At 43.3% G+C, this 18,468-nt stretch overlaps 1 protein-coding gene across 3 annotated transcripts; it reads right to left on the bottom strand.

Moving 5' to 3' along the window:
* Nucleotides 1–1,985: 1,985 nt before the first annotated feature.
* G6PD (glucose-6-phosphate dehydrogenase) lies at nt 1,986–18,452 on the bottom strand. Of its 3 annotated transcripts, none has more exons than XM_072124282.1 (13): nt 18,363–18,452; nt 14,984–15,120; nt 10,373–10,410; nt 9,634–9,742; nt 8,939–9,156; nt 7,843–8,001; nt 7,636–7,761; nt 7,463–7,556; nt 7,198–7,384; nt 6,277–6,512; nt 5,784–5,860; nt 5,302–5,394; nt 1,986–4,599 (listed from the first exon to the last, which is right to left on the bottom strand). In XM_072124282.1, the coding sequence occupies exons 1-13, from the start codon at nt 18,427–18,429 to the stop codon at nt 4,509–4,511; spliced, it is 1,632 nt and encodes a 543-aa protein (XP_071980383.1). In that variant the 5' UTR covers nt 18,430–18,452; the 3' UTR covers nt 1,986–4,508. The 3 variants fall into 3 exon arrangements, with proteins under 3 accessions (XP_071980383.1, XP_071980384.1, XP_071980385.1); XM_072124283.1 differs by lacking the exon at nt 18,363–18,452 and adding an exon at nt 17,043–17,207; XM_072124284.1 differs by lacking the exon at nt 18,363–18,452 and adding an exon at nt 15,209–15,228.
* Between the last annotated feature and the right edge of the window lie 16 nt (nt 18,453–18,468).

Here is an 18,468-nt window from a genome sequence, read left to right as displayed (position 1 = left end):
GGAAAAAAAAACATCTCAAAGGGATTGTCCTCTGGAGAGGTTTCACTACACCCATCTCAGACCTCTCCCGCGTAAAAACATATATGGGACCAGTACTGCAGCCATATAATAGCCCAGATTTACTGAAGCTTTGGACTTTACACGTTTCTTTCAGGGCAATCTGCTTGCACAGGTATTAAAGAAATATCCATGACACAATTGTACTATACCTGACACTAAATTCTGCACTGAAAGGGACGTTTCTGTGCACACTCGGACCGTGCAACAAATTTATCATGCAGTGTCTGACAGAATTGTGTTGCACGCCCCAGGTTAAAGGTGCACCACAAAAAAGGGGTGCACTCTGTTGGAGCAATGCAGGGGACGCAAGGAATCACATAGTTTGCATTGTTTTTGATAGATGTGGGCCAATGTCTCTTCATGTGTACGGGTACAACCCTGATGATGAACACGTATGGACTCATGTTGCGGAGATATCAGTCCCAGTATCTGGTCATTGTAATCTGTGTTTTGTCAGATAGGAGGAGCTGAGGCTGGAGGCGTGTTTTATGCTGGTCTTCACTCATACTGTCCAATCAGCAGCAGGTAATGTCAGGGAAGCTCTTATGAACAGTGGTGAGCTGTGATTTCTCTATGTGAATTTAGTTCACACACATTCTGCTAATACTTTGTTGACATTGCATTTACATAAACAAAATGGGGCAGATTTACTTACCCGGCCCATTCGCGATCCAGCGGCGCGTTCTCTGAACAGGATTCGGGTCCGGACGGGATTTATCAAGGTATTTCCTCCGTCGTCCACCAGGTGGCGCTGCTGCGCTCAAAAGCATCGGAACGCACCGGAATACACCGAGCTGGGCCAGGTGAAGGTAAGCGCTTCCCAAGCGACACATTTAAATGCGGCCTTTTTTTCCGAATCCGTCGGGTTTTCGTTCGCCCACGCCCCCCGATTTCCGTCGCGTGCATGCCAGCGCCGATGCGCCACAATCCGATCGCGTGCGCCAAAATCCCGGGGCAATTCAGGTACAATCGCCGCAAATCGGAAATATTCGGGTAACACGTCGGGAAAATGCAAATCGGGCCCTTAGTAAATGACCCCCAATGTTACATGATTGCGGTGTAAACAGAATGTACATGAATGTAAATATGATAAAATGTAGTAAACGTAATGTAAACGCAGACTAAAAGTAAACTCAAACACAATGTTACTGCAAAAGTGATGTAAACGTAAACAGGATGTAAGTATTTACATTTTTGCAAACATGATATTTACATGGTATTTGTGCTTACATTGCATTTTTGCTTGCGTTTAGGTGCAGTTTGTGTTGCTGTTGCACTTGCGTTGCAGTCTCATTCACGTGGCATTTGCAGCGTCTTTACTTCTACATGGCACTTTTGAGACATTTGAGTTCCACCTGGCATTTACACAATGTATGAACACAGCATCTAGATAAGCATAGAGAGATCACATGCCGTCTGATTGGATAGTATGAGAGATTAGCATAACACACGCCTCCAATTCCTCCTCTCTGACAGAACACAGATTATAATGGTCAGATACTGGGACTGATATCTCAGCAACCGTGTGGGCTAAAAAGAAAACAAAAAATCCCCCTGAATCTTTGTAGCAGCCCCTACAGGTGTGTTCATCTCTTTAAACATCTAGTATATTGTACTTATATTTGTCTGCAAAGTTTTACTCCAAAACCGAATCCTCACCTTGGATCTATAGTCGGCACAGTGACTCTACAAACCCAGTTTTTGGGTTTGTACCAAGCCATGGGTAACATCTGAATGGAGTTTGCTTGTTCTCTCTCCTCCAGGTACTTCCAATTCCCTTGAGTTTTACTGTAATGTCAGCCCAAGTGTAGAAAAGGAGAGACTGGTGTGGGTGGTAATAACCTCACCTACCGTTATAACTCACCTAACGTTATTGAACAGACCCATGCATCCCGGTATCCCCAAAAGATATATAAACAAACACGAGTGGAAATGCAATTTTATTTTATAGTTTAATGAAAATTTCTAGAACAACCAGAAAATGAATACGGCTAATCAATAATAAATGTCCCTTTAAGACGTCTCCCTCACATCTGGCATCACCATATGGCACACAACCGCTGTGCATGAAGTATAACACCGAAATTGTCTGCTTTTGGATGGTTTCCAGGACGCAGACTCTGTAAAGCGAGACTCATTACACAGAGGTAACGCACAATTTGTAAGACTTAAGTTGCGCTCCTCCCGGAGGATGCTGGGGGGAACGCTGTACGGGCGCACAGGGGATTACGCTCCAGGCCCCGGCAGATGTTTGACATGTGAAATTGATTACAAAAGGCTCAGAAATCATGTTGTGTTCAAGATGATGTGAGGTTATGGGTTTATCTAACATTTGGCGTGAGGATAGAAGCAAAGCGGAGTAATTAAAGGGATGACACACGGGAATACTATCTAAAGAGCACCTGTCGCGGTCAACATAGTGTTGGAGAGCTGTTTAATCATATCAATGTATATGATATGTTAACAGGACTATGAAATAAATTATACAGTATTTTTCGGACTATAAGGCTTGCAAAAAATCCTTTGATTTTCTCTGAAATCAAAGGTGCGTCCTATATTCGAGTGCGCCTTATACATGAACCTACTTACAGACAACAGCTGTGCACTGTGAACTGTGCACAGGTCTGCCACCTGCTGGTCATTCATCCTTATAATCAGGTGCGCCTTATATATGAACCTAGATGTTTTAGCAGGCATTTATTAAAGGTGCGCCTTATTGTCTGAAAATACTGTCGTTAATATTCCAGGATTGGATATTCTCTCTATGTACATGGGATCTGTCCTCACACTGCTCAAATCTCTCTGCATTAAACTCCCATCTGAATGTTTTTACTCCAAACATAGCGGAGGGGCTCTGGAGAAGCTCAAAGAATAAATCTCTGAGCACAGCAGTGTGAGGACACTGGTAGAAGATACAATCCTTGAATATTTATCCATTCGGCATATTCCTGTTTACAAATTACTAACCAAATTCACAGTGGTATAAACAGACAAAATCCCTTTAAAAGGGCATCTACCACCACGACGAAGGACTGTATGCAAATAAGGCTGTGGGGCTCCAGGCTCCATAGGTGTTAATGGAGCATGGAGCTCCTCAGGCTCATTTGCATAAGTCTTTAAAGATGTCCTTTAAGTAAATATTGCATTACCCACAAAATCCCGGATAATATCTGTATTGTGCTGTTGATCCGTTATTCCTCCTGCAAATGTATGAATAGTTTGGCAATATGGTGTTATTAGTTGGGGGGGGGGGGGGTGCCCCTGCACAATCAGGTACCGGCTGATGAGTGCCGATAGTACAGGGACGATCCCCTGATAACTAATAATACCCAGAATTATTCATACATTTCTATGGGGAATAGAATTTGGATGACACAAAATATAAAAATTTTATGAAAAGTGCAAATTTTTACTAAAAGAGATGGTCTATAGTGGTCATGGATACAGATGAGTTAACCAGACGTTCGGTTGTGCCATCCAGACATATTGTAGCCAATCTGACCCTGTGCCCCCCCATTGGCTTTTCGGATGCCAATACGGCAATATGTCCGGGTCACACCCGAAAGTTGGGTCCTCTTGTAACAGGAATTGGCCCCAGAATGAACCTACTAGTAACTTTGAATCTCCCCCAAAGTGCCAGCTGGACCAGATCGGACCCTGTTCCCATAAACCGAGTACAATAAACTGATTTGCATTGTAATAACAGGTAACAATAACATGAAGTAGATGCCGATATAGTAAACTGGCAACGTACAGACTACAGTCATATAATAGCACTGGCTGCATAAAAAGAAAATAAAAAAAAAATCAAAAAGCTCATAGTTATCAAAAACAAAGCAAAGCTAAAAAACACTGAAGTATATATCTGTGTAACCTCAGCAGAAATACACATGCACCACCTCTAAGCGGAAGTCCAGCTCATCTACAGCATTGCAGTATATAGTAATCACTGGAAGTGGTATCATGAAGTGAAAACTGGAGGCAAATATGACTTAAAGGGGAACTCTACTTTTGACAAATACGGCTCAAATCTACATCACATCATTGGTTTGTAATCAGCTGCTTAGATACCTGCATTCCCTATAATACAATAAATCTGGAACATCATCTGTTATTTCTCGTTAAATTATTAAAAAGTTACCAACAGGGTGTTGCCATTTTGTCCTTGCCCATTATAACACTGTCCAGCCAGTGTCAGGCAGCATAGGAACATATCTCATTGACAAGTGGGAGGGGTTACAAACTGTTTCAGGAGGAATAACTGAGGGATATGGGAATTACAGACTAATCAGGGGAGCTGAGAGGGCTTCTTTAAGTGCTATTTAGTAGAATTCCCCTTTAAATGACTATGCTGCCACATGGTGTGAAATCTGGAATAAGCGGTGAGCAGCCAGCGCTGAAGGGAGTTGTGCTTTGGTCCGCCGGCACGTCTTTCTAGCAGGTCTTCATCACAGCTTGTTAGGATTCACCCACTTGTATGTTCCCTCATATCGGAAGCCGACTTTCTGTATAAATTCATCCCCTTCAGCAGGACCCCGGCTGAAACACGGCAGAAAGACATTAAGTAGAATTAGATTAGACAATCAAACACTCAAAGTGTAACTAGGTAGTATAAACATCACTTTTACTTTCTAGATGTATAAAAAAAAAAAAAAGATAAAAATCGAGCAACTTTGCAAATTTGAAAACAACTAATTAGAAAATGACACTCTCAGTTTTCAACAATTCCTAGATTACATGTCTCCATAGTAACAGACAACAAATAAACCCTTTGTAGTCATACTCCCTTTTATTGGTCTTTCCCACATGATAAGGAAGAAATGCTGGGACCCTGGTCCCAAAACAGGGAATCTACAAGTTCTATCTTTACTCTGTTAATATTTACAGTAGTTAAAGTTATAAAAAAAAAGCTCATCTCCTGACTATGGGTAGTGTGTTATATTACAGCTGAACAATAATACCGACACACAACATGGTTAGGTGCGGAGCTGTTTTTGGAAGAAAGCAGTCATGTTTTTTAACCTCCAACCCCTTGAGGAAGTCCTATTCATGATAGGGCAACTCATGGAGAACTACAATCCCCTTTTCTGCAAATCACCAGGGACCCCAGTGATGAGAAAATCCTCATAAGAAGGTGACCGTAGCCTTTCATTTTCTGCTTGAAGACTTATCTTTGGAGTCTCAAGATGAGAACCACAGCAGCAGAACCACTGCATGTATGGATGTTATGTTCTCACTCACCTCCCATATTTGTAGGGCAGGGGTTTGATCTTCTCCTTCTCCAGTTGATGCAGAATGGGTGTAAAAATTCTCCAGGCTTCCTTCAATTCATCACTGACAAAAGAAGAGGAACAGTACGGTCATGCAATGGGGGAGATTTAGAAACGCACTTGCGCCACAATTCTGGTGGTTTTGCGCCAAAAACACTGTATAAAATGCCTTGCACCAAAGTTATCAAAGGCTTTTTTTTGGGCACTTTCCCGACTTGTCCGATTAAGGAGGTGTGGCCTCCTAGAAACGGGCGTGGTCCCATAGAAAAGGAGAGTGCACCCAAAATTCTGCCGCACAGTTTAGACCAACTAAAAGTAGGAGCTGTATGAAGCAGTCTTATACTGCACCAGAATTCATCATCACAGTGATAAATCTGGCCCAGCAGAAGACTAGTGTTTTCCAGCTAGAAACTGGCAGAGCCTGAGACACAGAACAGTAAGTACACGACTTACCTGCGGACAAAGTGCATCTGACTTCCACAGAACACATCAAGAATCAGCCTCTCGTAGGCATCTGGCAACTTCACGTCCTGGACAACGCAGAAAACACAGAATTATATCAGGGTGCTTCACAGTTCTCCCCCATATGTTTTATACTAAGGTGTTAAGGGTGTCTGCCATGTATAAACACAAGCACAAGCTTTTACTAGAAGTCCTCCAAATCAACACTTCTTGAAATGCAATGCATGTCTCTGTGGTGCATCCCAAATCCTCGGCAAGCCCCAGTTACGTGTTTTGGAGTCACTTTTCCCCCTTCTTCTTCATGTCACCCAGACCATCATAATGACTTCACCAAAATATAACTTTTATTTGCAGAGTTTCTTCCTATTTTCCATTTGCTTCTCACCCTCCATACAACCACCACTAATATATTATGTAATTTGCCGTGTCATTGTGCTCTCTGCTACTCCACATTACTGTAGATTTTATTGGATGATAAGGATACCTTGTATCGGTTGCCGTATGTCAAGTCTAACTCGGATTCCTCAGGGTTGAAGAACATGCCCGGTTTCTTGGTCATCATCTTTGTATATACAGCCTCATCTGGTTGTACTCTTATCACTAGTTCATTCCTCTTGCACTGACCCTGGAAGATGTCACCTGGAACCTCCCGAAATTGCAACCGGACCTCCGCTTTCCTCTCATTCAGGGCCTTTCCACAGCGCATAATGAAGGGAACACCTGAGAAGGAACAATTATGGGATTAATTCTCCAAAACTATGTCTAGCGTGACCACTTAAGATGCTATATTAAAGGGGTCACTTTAATATTTTTTCCTTAAATAGCATCACACGTGTCCAGGGCTTGTGTCTGATCTAAGCGTAACACAATTCAAGCGTAATTCATTTTCCATATGTAAACATTTCTTCAATTGGATGTTATTAAAAAAAAAATGTTCCTGTGTGAAGATAATTTCTCATAAATGTAGCCATGTTGTCCCTTAGAAGAGACGGCTTCCTCAGATACGACCACCTCACATTTTGGCAGGGGTGGCCAGACATGAGCCCTGTATTGATTCCTGCTTCATCATTTGGATTCAGTGATCATCACCATAGGACGGCTGTGGGACTTGCAGTAACTCCCGGACATTTCATATACAAAATACTTTTTGTTTCTTTGTGCAGAGGTGATTGTATCCAAGGACACAGTCTTGTTTCTAAGGGACCACATGACTACATTTATGAGAAATTATCATTACACAGGTAAAAAGAATTTAGTGACATCTAATTGAAGAAATGTTTATATATGGCAGATTAATGAATCTGGATGTGAATGCCCAGACGAGAATATCCCTTTAATGCATATAGTATGTGGTCAATAGAGATAAAAACAGTCTTTTTACATGAAAAGTGGAGCAATCTCTTACCATCCCATCTCTCGTTCTTCACATACAGGGCAGCAGTAGCAAATGTTGGGGTGTGGGAACCTTTAGGTACTGTGGGGTCATCCAAATAACCCTTTTGAGCATCTCCTTGTCCCTCTGGATTGCCTACATATTGTCCTAAGACAATATTGTCAAGGGTTAACTCAGGCACGCACTTCAACACCTTAACCTGTGAGAAGAACAGGGATAAGTCAGTAGTAGATAGGAGACCCATTTACATACAATCCCTTCAAAGACAACCCATTACCTTCTCATCCCGCACATCATCAGAATTAGTAGATACAGGTTTCTCCATGGCCACCAGGCACATCATCTGCAGCAGGTGGTTCTGCATGACATCTCTATAAAACAGGGCCACCATGAAGCAGGTCCATATAGGACGACAGATCTAGGAGACATTTACATCACTGAAATATCTACCTAATTATTCCAAATTCATCAAAGTATCCTCCTCGCCCCTGGGTTCCAAAGGGTTCTTTAAATGTGAGGACCACAGAAGCAATGTGGTCCCGATTCCACAAAGGACCAAATATCCTGTTTCCAAATCTAAATGGGACACAATATAAGGTTAGTATAAAGAAGTGTAACAAGTGACGACATCAGGAATATCATGTCCAGAGATCTAACCTGAGCACCATGAGGTTCTGCACCATCTCTTTGCCCAAATAATGGTCAATACGGTAAATCTGGTTTTCTTGGTAGAGTGAGGAGATGTGTTCGGATAACTTGTTTGAACTTTCCAGATCCTTCCCAAATGGTTTTTCTACAATCACCCGATTCCAGCCACTGTGGGTAGGGAAAAAAAAAACACTAAGAAAAATCTTATTGTGTCTGCTAAAAGGATTCCTTTGGTGCAATCCAAACCAGACACCAGACAGCCATGACTGAACTAACAGACAGAATAAACCTTCCTGCGATCATGGACTGATTCGTACTACAGAACTTGGCATTCAGGTGTTTGGGAAAGTTGTGTGACAAAAAAATGAATGTCCCACATAAAAAGAAAGTCTCTAGGCAAAGCTGACCATGTTAGGCCTAGTGTAGGGCCTGAGGGGACACAGCATGACAGAGACATTTTCTCTTTGGTGCTCTGCCCTCATAGGAAATCATTGTTTTTATGCATTGTGAACCAAACATACCTTGAGAATGCTGTAGCGACACATGCAGAAACATATCTTGTTTAATTCCTGAACTGAATGGTTTTGCTCAAAAAACAATTATAAAATTCAGGGCCTTGGGAAAGCTTGGTAAAGACTGCCTAACATACATAAACATATTATATGGAGCTTCCTAGAATGTCCAGACAGGACTAATAAACCTGAGCTGGATGGCTCATACACAGCAGCTGGGGGATGGTGCAGAGATTGATTACTTCTGCCTCTCAGCAACAACACAGTGAATACAGCGTTCTCTAAAGCAGTGCATAATAAGGGTAAGTGGAGAAGAGCCGAAACAGCCAAAGGAGCGAAGGAGACTCATTATCATAATTTTATAATTGTTTTTTCAGCAAAACCATTCAGTTCAGGGATTAACAAGATATGTTTCTGCATCAGCGTAGCTACAGCTTTCTCAAGGTATGTTTGGTTCATAATGCATAAAAGCAAATGGTAGGTTTCCTTTAAGACCCTGCATTAGGCAAACATTTCCACAGTGCCCCTCAACAATTTTTTGGTAAAAAAAGGACTTTGTATTCATTGTGACTATGACTTTGTTAGATACGTACATTGTGCTCATACAGGTCATTCTGATGTTCCGGGTCACATCGAGGTACACGCTTGGCGGAACAGCCAAATAAAAGAGGCGGTTGGCCTTTGCACCATTAGGCAAAGCCTCCAAGTGCTTATTTAGAGCTTTAAAAGAAGCCTCGTCTGAATACTGTCCTGAAACGTAGGAGTTTCTCTTAAAGAAGGTGTCCAGCTTCTGAGCATCATTGTGAGAGACCTGAAAATGAGACATAAGCGAATTAAGTAACTGTAGCACAAGATGGAACAGTAGTACATTTTACGTCATCACAGTCAAGTGTTGTGTCCCTTTAAGGCAGTGATGGGAAACCTTCTAGACACCAAGTGCGCAAACTAAAACCAAAACCTACATATTTTTCGCAAAGTGCCAATGCGACAATTTAAGCAGTAACTTATTACTCCCTGCTCTGTCACAGGTTTAAATTGTATAGGCATCTGAGGACACCAACACAGTAGAAAGAAGCAAAAGAAGTTTGGATTATCATTGTAGCTTCCTTCTCGGGTCCTGGGCTGCCTGGGACTGCAAGAGGCCTTAAGTCCTGTCTGGCGACCTCTGGGGTGATCGCGCAGGTGCCCATAGAGAGGGCTCTGAGTGCCACCATAGGTTCACCACCACTGCTTTAAGGCAATTATATACTTGACAGTCAGGTGGTCAGTATATTACATATCGCTGTACCTTAAAGTAAGCTTCGCTCTGTTTTCGGATGTCCTGTACATTCAGCTTTGAACGTGCAAAACCAACTATGTAGGTATCTTCAGGGAGGAGGCCATCGTTGTACAGCCACCTGTAAGGCAACAATTCACAAAGCAAATGTCACAGTATAGACTTATTAAAGGGGTAGTGCACTTTTCACATTGCTGCACTTTCCCCCCAGTGTATAAACCCAAAGTGGCCTCCAACAATGCAAAAGTGAATGTGAGAGTGGATGGTAGGAGGAACAGAAAAAAAGGACTCTAAACCAACCGTGGGTCCTTATGGACCGGTGGTTTAGTGTCCCATATCGCCCTTCATGTAGTCCCTCCATGGCCCCAAAAAAAAAAAAAAAAAAAAAAAAAAACCTTTATACTTATCTTGGTTTGGTGCTCTGTACACCTGCGCAGTGAAGCACACATACTACACTGTGGCTTCCCTGCGCATGCACTGTACTTGCAGCGCAATTAATCTGGAGTGTAGAGCTCCGGCTTCATTAAAGAAGAGAGCAAAAGAGAGGAGTCATTGGACTCATCTGTTGGGGAGTATAACACTTTTTGTTTTTACCATTGCAGCCATGGAGGGACTTAGAAAAGAGCAATTTGGGTCACTAAACCACTGGCCTATAAGGACCTGTGGGTGGTTTAGTGACCAAAGGGTCCTCTTTAAGCTTCACATTGTGCAGTATACAATGTCATGAATACTGCAGGTCTATACTACTTACCATAAGGTGGGATAGATCTTCTTCTTTGCCAAATCTCCCTATGGAATAAAAAGAGGAGAGATGTAAAATGGGTAAGCACTAGCTAATGAATAATAGCCAGACACACTAGAACTGCATCAATTATACATTTTGGCAATTTTTAATATATATATATATATATACACACCCGTGCCACCACCATGCCATACATTTCTGTCTTATCTTGTAGTGGAAGATGGGTCGGCTGCATTATCAGGTGCTGCCATCTATATTTGTTCTATTCTGTTCTATTTTTTACCTTTTAATTGCTTTGTTCTGTTTTTGTTAGTTTTGTCATATGTTTTTGTTCTGATTAATACATTTTATTGCCATACTTTGACACACGGTTGTTTCTTCTATGATACTTACTACCATACTTTACCATCACACTGCCATCGATGGGCGGATGTGGCAGTGGACCACTATGTCTAGCCCTAAATATTTCTTTTGGGTTCTTAGAACACAAACACCGTGCCACACAATGGCGTTTGTTGTGTAAGCTTCTCTGGGCATTGTGTGATCTCTGCACCTGCTGTTTTTGGGATTTGTTCTTCTCCCTCCATCTTTATTCACAAACCCAGTCCTAAGCTGGAAGTTCTGGTAAACAGCAGCGTGGTCCAGTTCTCCTGCAGCTTGGACCATAGCATCATAATCAACCACTTATGGGAACCTGTTCTGGTCCCTGGCAGACTGATCTTCAGCAAGAAGTAAAAGGTAAGAGGGAACTTTTCTTATTTGTTCTTTTACCTATAATGTTGAGATTTTAGGTATCTAGTTATTTTAGAGCTTACAATCTATGAGACAGTCAATCTAATAAAGGGATAAAATAAATTCAACAAATTAATAAATAAACCGGCCACCAGCCTCTATCTATATTTACAGAGTCCATGGGCCTGAGGGATTACATAGACGGAGGAGAAAAAAGCGGAGGTTAGTGAAAATTTAACAAAACTGAGGGTGCATGTGTTTGTGGGGTTTGGTAGGAATAGCGATCATAATTCCTGCAGACAACTAATGATTAAGGTCTTTACTCAGAATCAATACAATAAATCTATTTACTGAGTGACTCACTGGTGAGATAATCTGCCCGTCTTCAGTCACGCTGTTTCTTTAAGGGGTTGTCCATACCCGGTTCACATGTCCTTTTATCTCATGTATATTATAGTCAGGAGTCTCCTCACTCCTAAACCCATCCTGTTTATTCCTTTAAATAATCACCATGTAATACAGGCAGTCCCCGGGTTACATACAAGATAGGGTCCGGAGGTTTGTTCTTAAGTTGAATTTGTATGCAAGACGAAAACTGTATATTTTATAATTGTAGTTCCAATCAAATTTTTTTTTTTGCCCCAGTGACAATTGGAGTTTAAAAATTTTTGGCTGTAATGGGACCAAGGATTATCTATAAAGCTTCACTACAGACACCTTACAGCTGATCATTGCAGTCTGGGCAGAGGGGTCCGTCTGTAACTATGGGTTGTCTGTAAGTCGCATGTCCTTAAGTAGGGTACCGCGTACTACGTTTTATTCACTGGTCCAGCATAGACAACTCTGCTCCGTTCACATGGGGGGGGGGGGGGGGAGTGTCAATAGCAGAACTAGAAGTTTCAACCCCCAACTCATCAGGGGAATGGGGTCCTCCATAGTCCTAAATTTTTATGGTCACCGGTCGGTAGATCTAAGAAGCACACACTGTAGTCATTGCATTATCACTCTGTCTCCATCACTGACCCTATTGTATACAAAATGCGTCCTGTCAGTCACGTTACAGCAGTATTAACAATGAAAACAAATCTACGGTAATTGTTTGACATTTAGGAGCGGAGTTTAGCTCTGGGCATAGGCTGGCAGTGCCAGTACAGGGGCGATGTATGCTGAGGGCTGGGAGTGGCACATGCACGGAGAGGTCGGCATTTAGCCGGCAGGGTTTACTTCAGGACAAACTGCTGAGTAACACTGACATAGTCATCGAGTCCACGAGAAGCTACAACGTTCAGCCAGGGCGGAGGAGAGGGGCACACTGGGGGTACAATGGGTTTTAAATAGTCATCATCATAGCTTAGAAATAATGGGGTATTCCGGATATTACAAGTTATTCCCCATCTACAGGTTAGGAGTAACTTGCTCATTGATAATAGTCTGATCAGAGCAATATACACCAGTACTGGGATATGTACAGACTGTTTATGGAGTTTACTATGCAGAATCACAGGCAAAAATTCACTGCACTATTTGCCATTCATGTAAAGGCTTTGTTGGTACAGGGGGTACAGAAAGTAGTCAGACCCCTGTTCATTTTTTCACTTTGTTTCAAAGCAGCCAATTGGTAAGATCAAAAAAGGAACTTTTTTTTTCTCATCAATGTGCACTCTGCCCCCAACATAACAGAAATGTAGATACTTTTGCAAATTTATTAAATAAGAAAAACTGAAATCTCCCTCCGGTGATGAGAATTCGGCCCCCGGAAGTATTCAGCATCTTTGCTCAGTATTGGGTAGGAGCAGCTTTGGAGCTGGTGCAGCCAGGAGTCTTCTTGGGAAGATGCTACAAGTTTCTCACCCCTGGATTTGGGGATCCTCTGCCTCTTCCTTGCAGATCCTCTCCCTTTCCCTCAGGTTGGACGGTGAAAGTTGGTGGAAGCCATTTTCAGGTCTCTCCAGAGATGCTCCATTGGGTTTAGGTCCGGGTTCTGGCTGGGCCGATCAGGAATGGTCACAGAGATGTTCTGAAGCCTCTGCCTTGTTATTAGATGTGCGCTTAGGGTAATTGTCTTGTTGGAAGGTTTGGACCAGTCTGAGGTTCAGAACATCTGGAAGAGGTTCTGATCCAGGATATCTCTGTACTTGGCCGCATTCATCTTTCCATTACACCCACTGGTCCTGTCCCCCCATAGCCTGATGCTGCCCCCTATGTGTCACTGCTGGGATTGTATTTAGCAGGTGATGAACAGCGTTTGGTTTCCTCCACAAAAAGTTCAGTCTTGGTCTCATCAGAGCAGAGAATCTTATTTCTCATAGTCTGGGATCCTCCATGTGTTTTGCACACTGTATGCGGCTTTCATATGTCTTACACTGAGGAAAGGCTTCCAGACTCTGCTATAAAGCCCAGATTGCTGGAGGCTGCAGTGATAAGTGACTCCCATCTCCCTACTGCATCTCTGGAGCTCAGACACAGGGATCTTGGGGTTCTTCTTTAACCCTCTTACTAAGACTCTTCCCCCACAATTACTTACTTTGGCTGGATGACCAGGTCAAGGAGACTTGTGGTCTTCCTAAAACTTCTGCCATTTAAGGATTATGGAGGCCACTGTGCTCTTAGGAACCTTGAGTGCTGCAGAAATTCTTTTGTAACAGAGCTCCTTGGACAGTTCTTTAGACATCATGATTCTCCTGTGCTCTGACATGCACTGTGAGGTCTTAGGCTACATTCACACGACCGTATGGAGGACGTATATACGGCCGATATACGTCCTCCATAGACGGCGCCCTACGGGAGCGGTACGGTGCAGCACACGTGCGGCACCGTACCGCTCCATACCCAGGAAAAAGATAGGAACTGTCCTATCTTCACCCGTAATACGGCGCCGTCCGCCATTACTTCCTATGGAGAGCTGCGCTCACCTCCTCCTCTCCCCGTACACTGCCGTTGCCCGCTACGGTACGGTACAGGCGGGCAACGGCAGTGTGAATATAGCCTTATACAGATAACTGTGTGCCTTTCCTAATCAATAAACACAGCTGGACTCCAATGAAGGAGTAGAACCATCACAAAGAGGAACAGATGGAAATGGACACCACGTGAGTTGATTGTCACAGCAAATGGTACGAATAGTTATACTCATGTGATATTTCAGTTATTCTTGTATCAGGGTGTGGCTCGATCCCATAGCCAAATGCATATCTCCCATTAACCCATTCATTACATGAGTTTATGTATAGATATAAAGTTTATTATACTGCATACAATAGATCTATAGATAATGATAGATGACATCCAGATAAGTGGATGCTATGTTGCAGCAGGATGTGTTGTATGGAGTGCCCTCTGTTACACAGCCACCACCACATTGCTTCATTGGAATTAAGTAAAACATTTTCTTCCTCTATTGTGTTACACAATTTGGCGACACAAAATGACACAACTCCTTAAAAAAAAGTTTCCACCTAATACCAACAATATAAGGGCAATGTTTAAGGGACGACCACAAAGCAGAGGACGAGACTCTAAGCATCATAGTGATGTGTAATGCAAGGAGTCCCTGCTTACCTGTGGAAAAGCAGCAGCAACACTGTAATCATGATTACCATGAGGTGCTGTTCTGCAGGTAAGCAGGGACTACTTGTATAGTCCTATGATGCACCAAGTTTTGTCCTGTGGTCAATCTGGTAGACAGATCCTCACAGTCCGCAACTCAGCGCTAGTGAGTAAAGTCTGGTCCAGGAGGAAGCCCCAGGTATCCCTAATAACATCAGTGGGCTCCTCCACATTGGCCACATTAAAGGTTTGTATCCATAGAGGCACACAGGTCTGTTGAGGAGCCGCATATACAATATTAATGGCATTAAAAGGGTGAATATAGCCAGAATTACTCACCGAAGCACCAACCACAATGAAGATGTGGGTCTGGGTCTGCTGGAAGTCCTCCTCGCTGTACAGTTCTTCCCGCATTATACCACATACCTCCGACCTGCTCAGGTGCACCTGCTCCTGGACTGCACTCATCTTCTGCTCTGTAAGGGGACATAAAGGGTTACTAATGGAGAGCTCCTACCCACAAGGCTATAAGAAGAAGTGTCAGCTATTGCTCACTGTTATCACCTGTATATAGAAGTTGGTCTGTTTATGTATGAATGGGCCTGTATTGACCTGTTGTGATGCGCAGTACAGTATGTGGCGCCTGTAGCTGGCAGAGGGGACGTGCCCAGGCACATTGTATGGGTGTAGTTACCGCAGGGTGTACACACAATGTATTACAGTCCGGAAAGGACGGCAGACAAAAGGCAGCAGCCCAGAGTCAGCATGATACAGCACACGGCTGCACCCTCTCCCACACACCTCCATCTACCTACCTCTACAAGCTCAAGGCGGAGGTTAACCCCTTCACCACCGCAACACAATTGTGTAACCTGCTCAGGGCCACTCTATGCAATCTCAGCCCCAAAGTATTATGTAACTCTGCTCTTTTACCACATCATGTCATGTCCTGTCATTCAGTACGGCTGCAGCATAGCATGAAATGGATTATTTCTCACTATGTACAGGATCTTATATAATGCTACGGCCAGGGGGGTAGACTGAGACGTCTCTGCCACAAGGAGCTGCAGGGGGCAACTCATACTTTTGCATTGGGGCAAAAAAAAGCTAGTTAAACCTATGGAGATAAGCGGCGCCCAGGATAAACACTGATTCATTCTTCCCACTATTAGAAGAGCCTTTTTAATGATATGGCACAAGACTGAGCTTGGTCTAGGTCCGAATAGGAATAAGAGTGATTCACAAAAATGGGGCAATCAGAAGCCAAATTACTTCAAAGTTCCAGATTGAGGGGTGTCTAATAAGGATTTCCAGCTCAACTTCTACAATAATTCCTTAGAGGGGTATTCATATAATTGCAAGATATGGATACGATAGACTGTGATCACGCGTGGGGTTTACCTTGTGTTGTGAAATGCAATCCAACAGCTGAGGAGAAGCGATTTGCCTCATAACGATATAACATTCCGTAAACATAAATGTTAATGAAATGTAGTTAGGTAAATCTCCTCTCCTCAGGCCGTGTTCACACGATGCTGTTTTCCAAAGACTTCAGCTTTGCTCACATGCTAAGTTTACACTGCGTTTTAGCAAATGAAGTGGAAACGCAATGTAACCTCAGCATGTGATCACGGTTCAAGCCTTTGGAATACGCAAATACATTGTGTGAATGTGGCCCTTGGATTTTGAAACGTAAAGCTATATGAAAGCTGCAGATCATCTCATCATTTACAGAAAGTGGAAAGTGTTTATGGAAGTGCAGTGTGTATCAGCCCTCACTTCTATAACCTGACGCGACCCACAAGAGATCCACCCAAAAAAATTTATCTGCCAACGAATATCGCTTATGGCCGGTCGTGCTCCAGCAACTGGGTGCCCCAGGCGTATAACCTGCTGCTGTTTTAGGTACATAGCCTGTCATTCAGCCAAACCAGTTCCCTACACTGTACTGAAGAGATCCAACCAGGACGAAACAGGACTTTCTACTGGTTTGGCTTTACTGCTTGCTGTTAAGGGGACTGACCTACAAGCTAAAGGAGGCATTGTTTTTCTTTTTCCACCCTGGAAAACATACTTGCATATTTCCCAGAATCCCTAGTGGAGCATCAATGGCTATAAGGCAGCCTTAGTTGGCAAAGTCTCCATAAGGAAAACTCTTCCTGATTTTAGGTGATCCTTATGCATACAGATGTAGCAGGGCCGAATTCCTCTACAAGATGACTGTTCACCTGCACTGCTATAGGGAACCTCACTGACAAACTCAGCTCTGCTACGTATAGATTGTATAAAGTGGCTTCACAAGCGGCGCATGCCATAGAATAAAGAGAAAGGCTCTTTTATTTCTACTCTGCAGAGAGTAGACGCCCTGACAATGGCAAAGCTGGGGGAGGGTACTCACTGGTGCCGACTCAGGGGTCCACAATGGGTACAGATTGTGCTCTCGGATGTTGTGTGCCCCTGGATGCTGCGTCTCTGTGTATATGTGATGGGGGTGGATCTAGATGAGGAGGACTGTATTTTCCTCCTCGATGTTCATGTTTTCTCCACACCCACTTCCCCATTCCACTCCCCAGACTACATTCCCCTGCTCTGTACCCAACCCACAGCATCCGCCTCCTCCTCCTAGTCATCCCCTCCACACCTGATCACTACTGTCTCACGCGTGGCTCATACATGTCATCTAGTAGGGTCCATAGCTGCTAATATTTCTTAGTGACCCCTATAAATAAAAGAATTATTATTATTATTATGATCCAACCATGATATTTTGGGATCTGTGAACCCTGTGAGCTGGAAGGGGCATCAGGCTTTCCTATTTGTATAGCCTATAAATTGGTGTAGAACTACAAGTCGCAGCATTGTCAGGTATTCTGTGATATGGGCTGTATCTGACCAATCGTAGCGAGATACCTACTAGAGAACTACAAGTCTCAGCAACCTGTAGCATCATGTGTCTGGCTATTCTAGTACACATTCATCTGTACTGCAGAGGAACTAGACATTCTGGGACTTGTAGTGCATATGTACCATCACCACCTCTGGCTTTATTGCAGTACAACTACAAGTCTCAGCATGACCAGGATGACATTATGGTACATGTAGTGCATAGTTTGACACTTGCTACAGGAGAACTACAAGTCTCAGCATGACCAGGCTGACATTATGGTATATGTAGTGCATAGTTTGACACTTGCTACAGGAGAACTACAAGTCTCAGCATGACCAGGCTGACATTATGGTATATGTAGTGCATAGTTTGACACTTGCTACAGGAGAACTACAAGTCTCAGCATGACCAGGCTGACATTATGGTATATGTAGTGCATAGTTTGACACTTGCTATAGGAGAACTACAAGTCTCAGCATGACCAGGCTGATATTATGGTACATGTAGTGCATAGCTTGACACATGCTACAGGAGAACTACAAGTCTCAGAGGCCTGAAGCATCTTTCTTATAGGTATTATAGGATTGTGGAAGAGGTAATTCTGTATGATTCTACAAGCTTCTTGCAGGAAAGGCATTCTGGGAGTTGTAGTTCCAGCTGCGGAGCCTCACACACAGGTTCTGATGTATAAGAACTACAACTCCCAGCATGCCACGTCCTCGGCTGATTGCAATCGCACATTGCACCCAGCTATGATAATACATACGGAAAGCGATACCTGGTTCTACAACAGACAGGAGGAGTGTGAGGATCCACCCCCCTCTCACTCACCCACACTGGGTCTGCTCCCCATTTCTGCCCACTTGCTAAGCAACGCCCACCACCTACGAGTTCCCATCCAATCAGCGGTCTAACCATCCCCCTAAGAGGCGTGTCC

This window comes from Engystomops pustulosus, chromosome 9, assembly GCF_040894005.1.
Source record: "Engystomops pustulosus chromosome 9, aEngPut4.maternal, whole genome shotgun sequence".
Classification (NCBI taxonomy): domain Eukaryota; kingdom Metazoa; phylum Chordata; class Amphibia; order Anura; family Leptodactylidae; genus Engystomops; species Engystomops pustulosus.
Note: the sequence above shows the minus strand (reverse complement) of the source record. Positions and strands in the feature narration are given on the sequence as shown.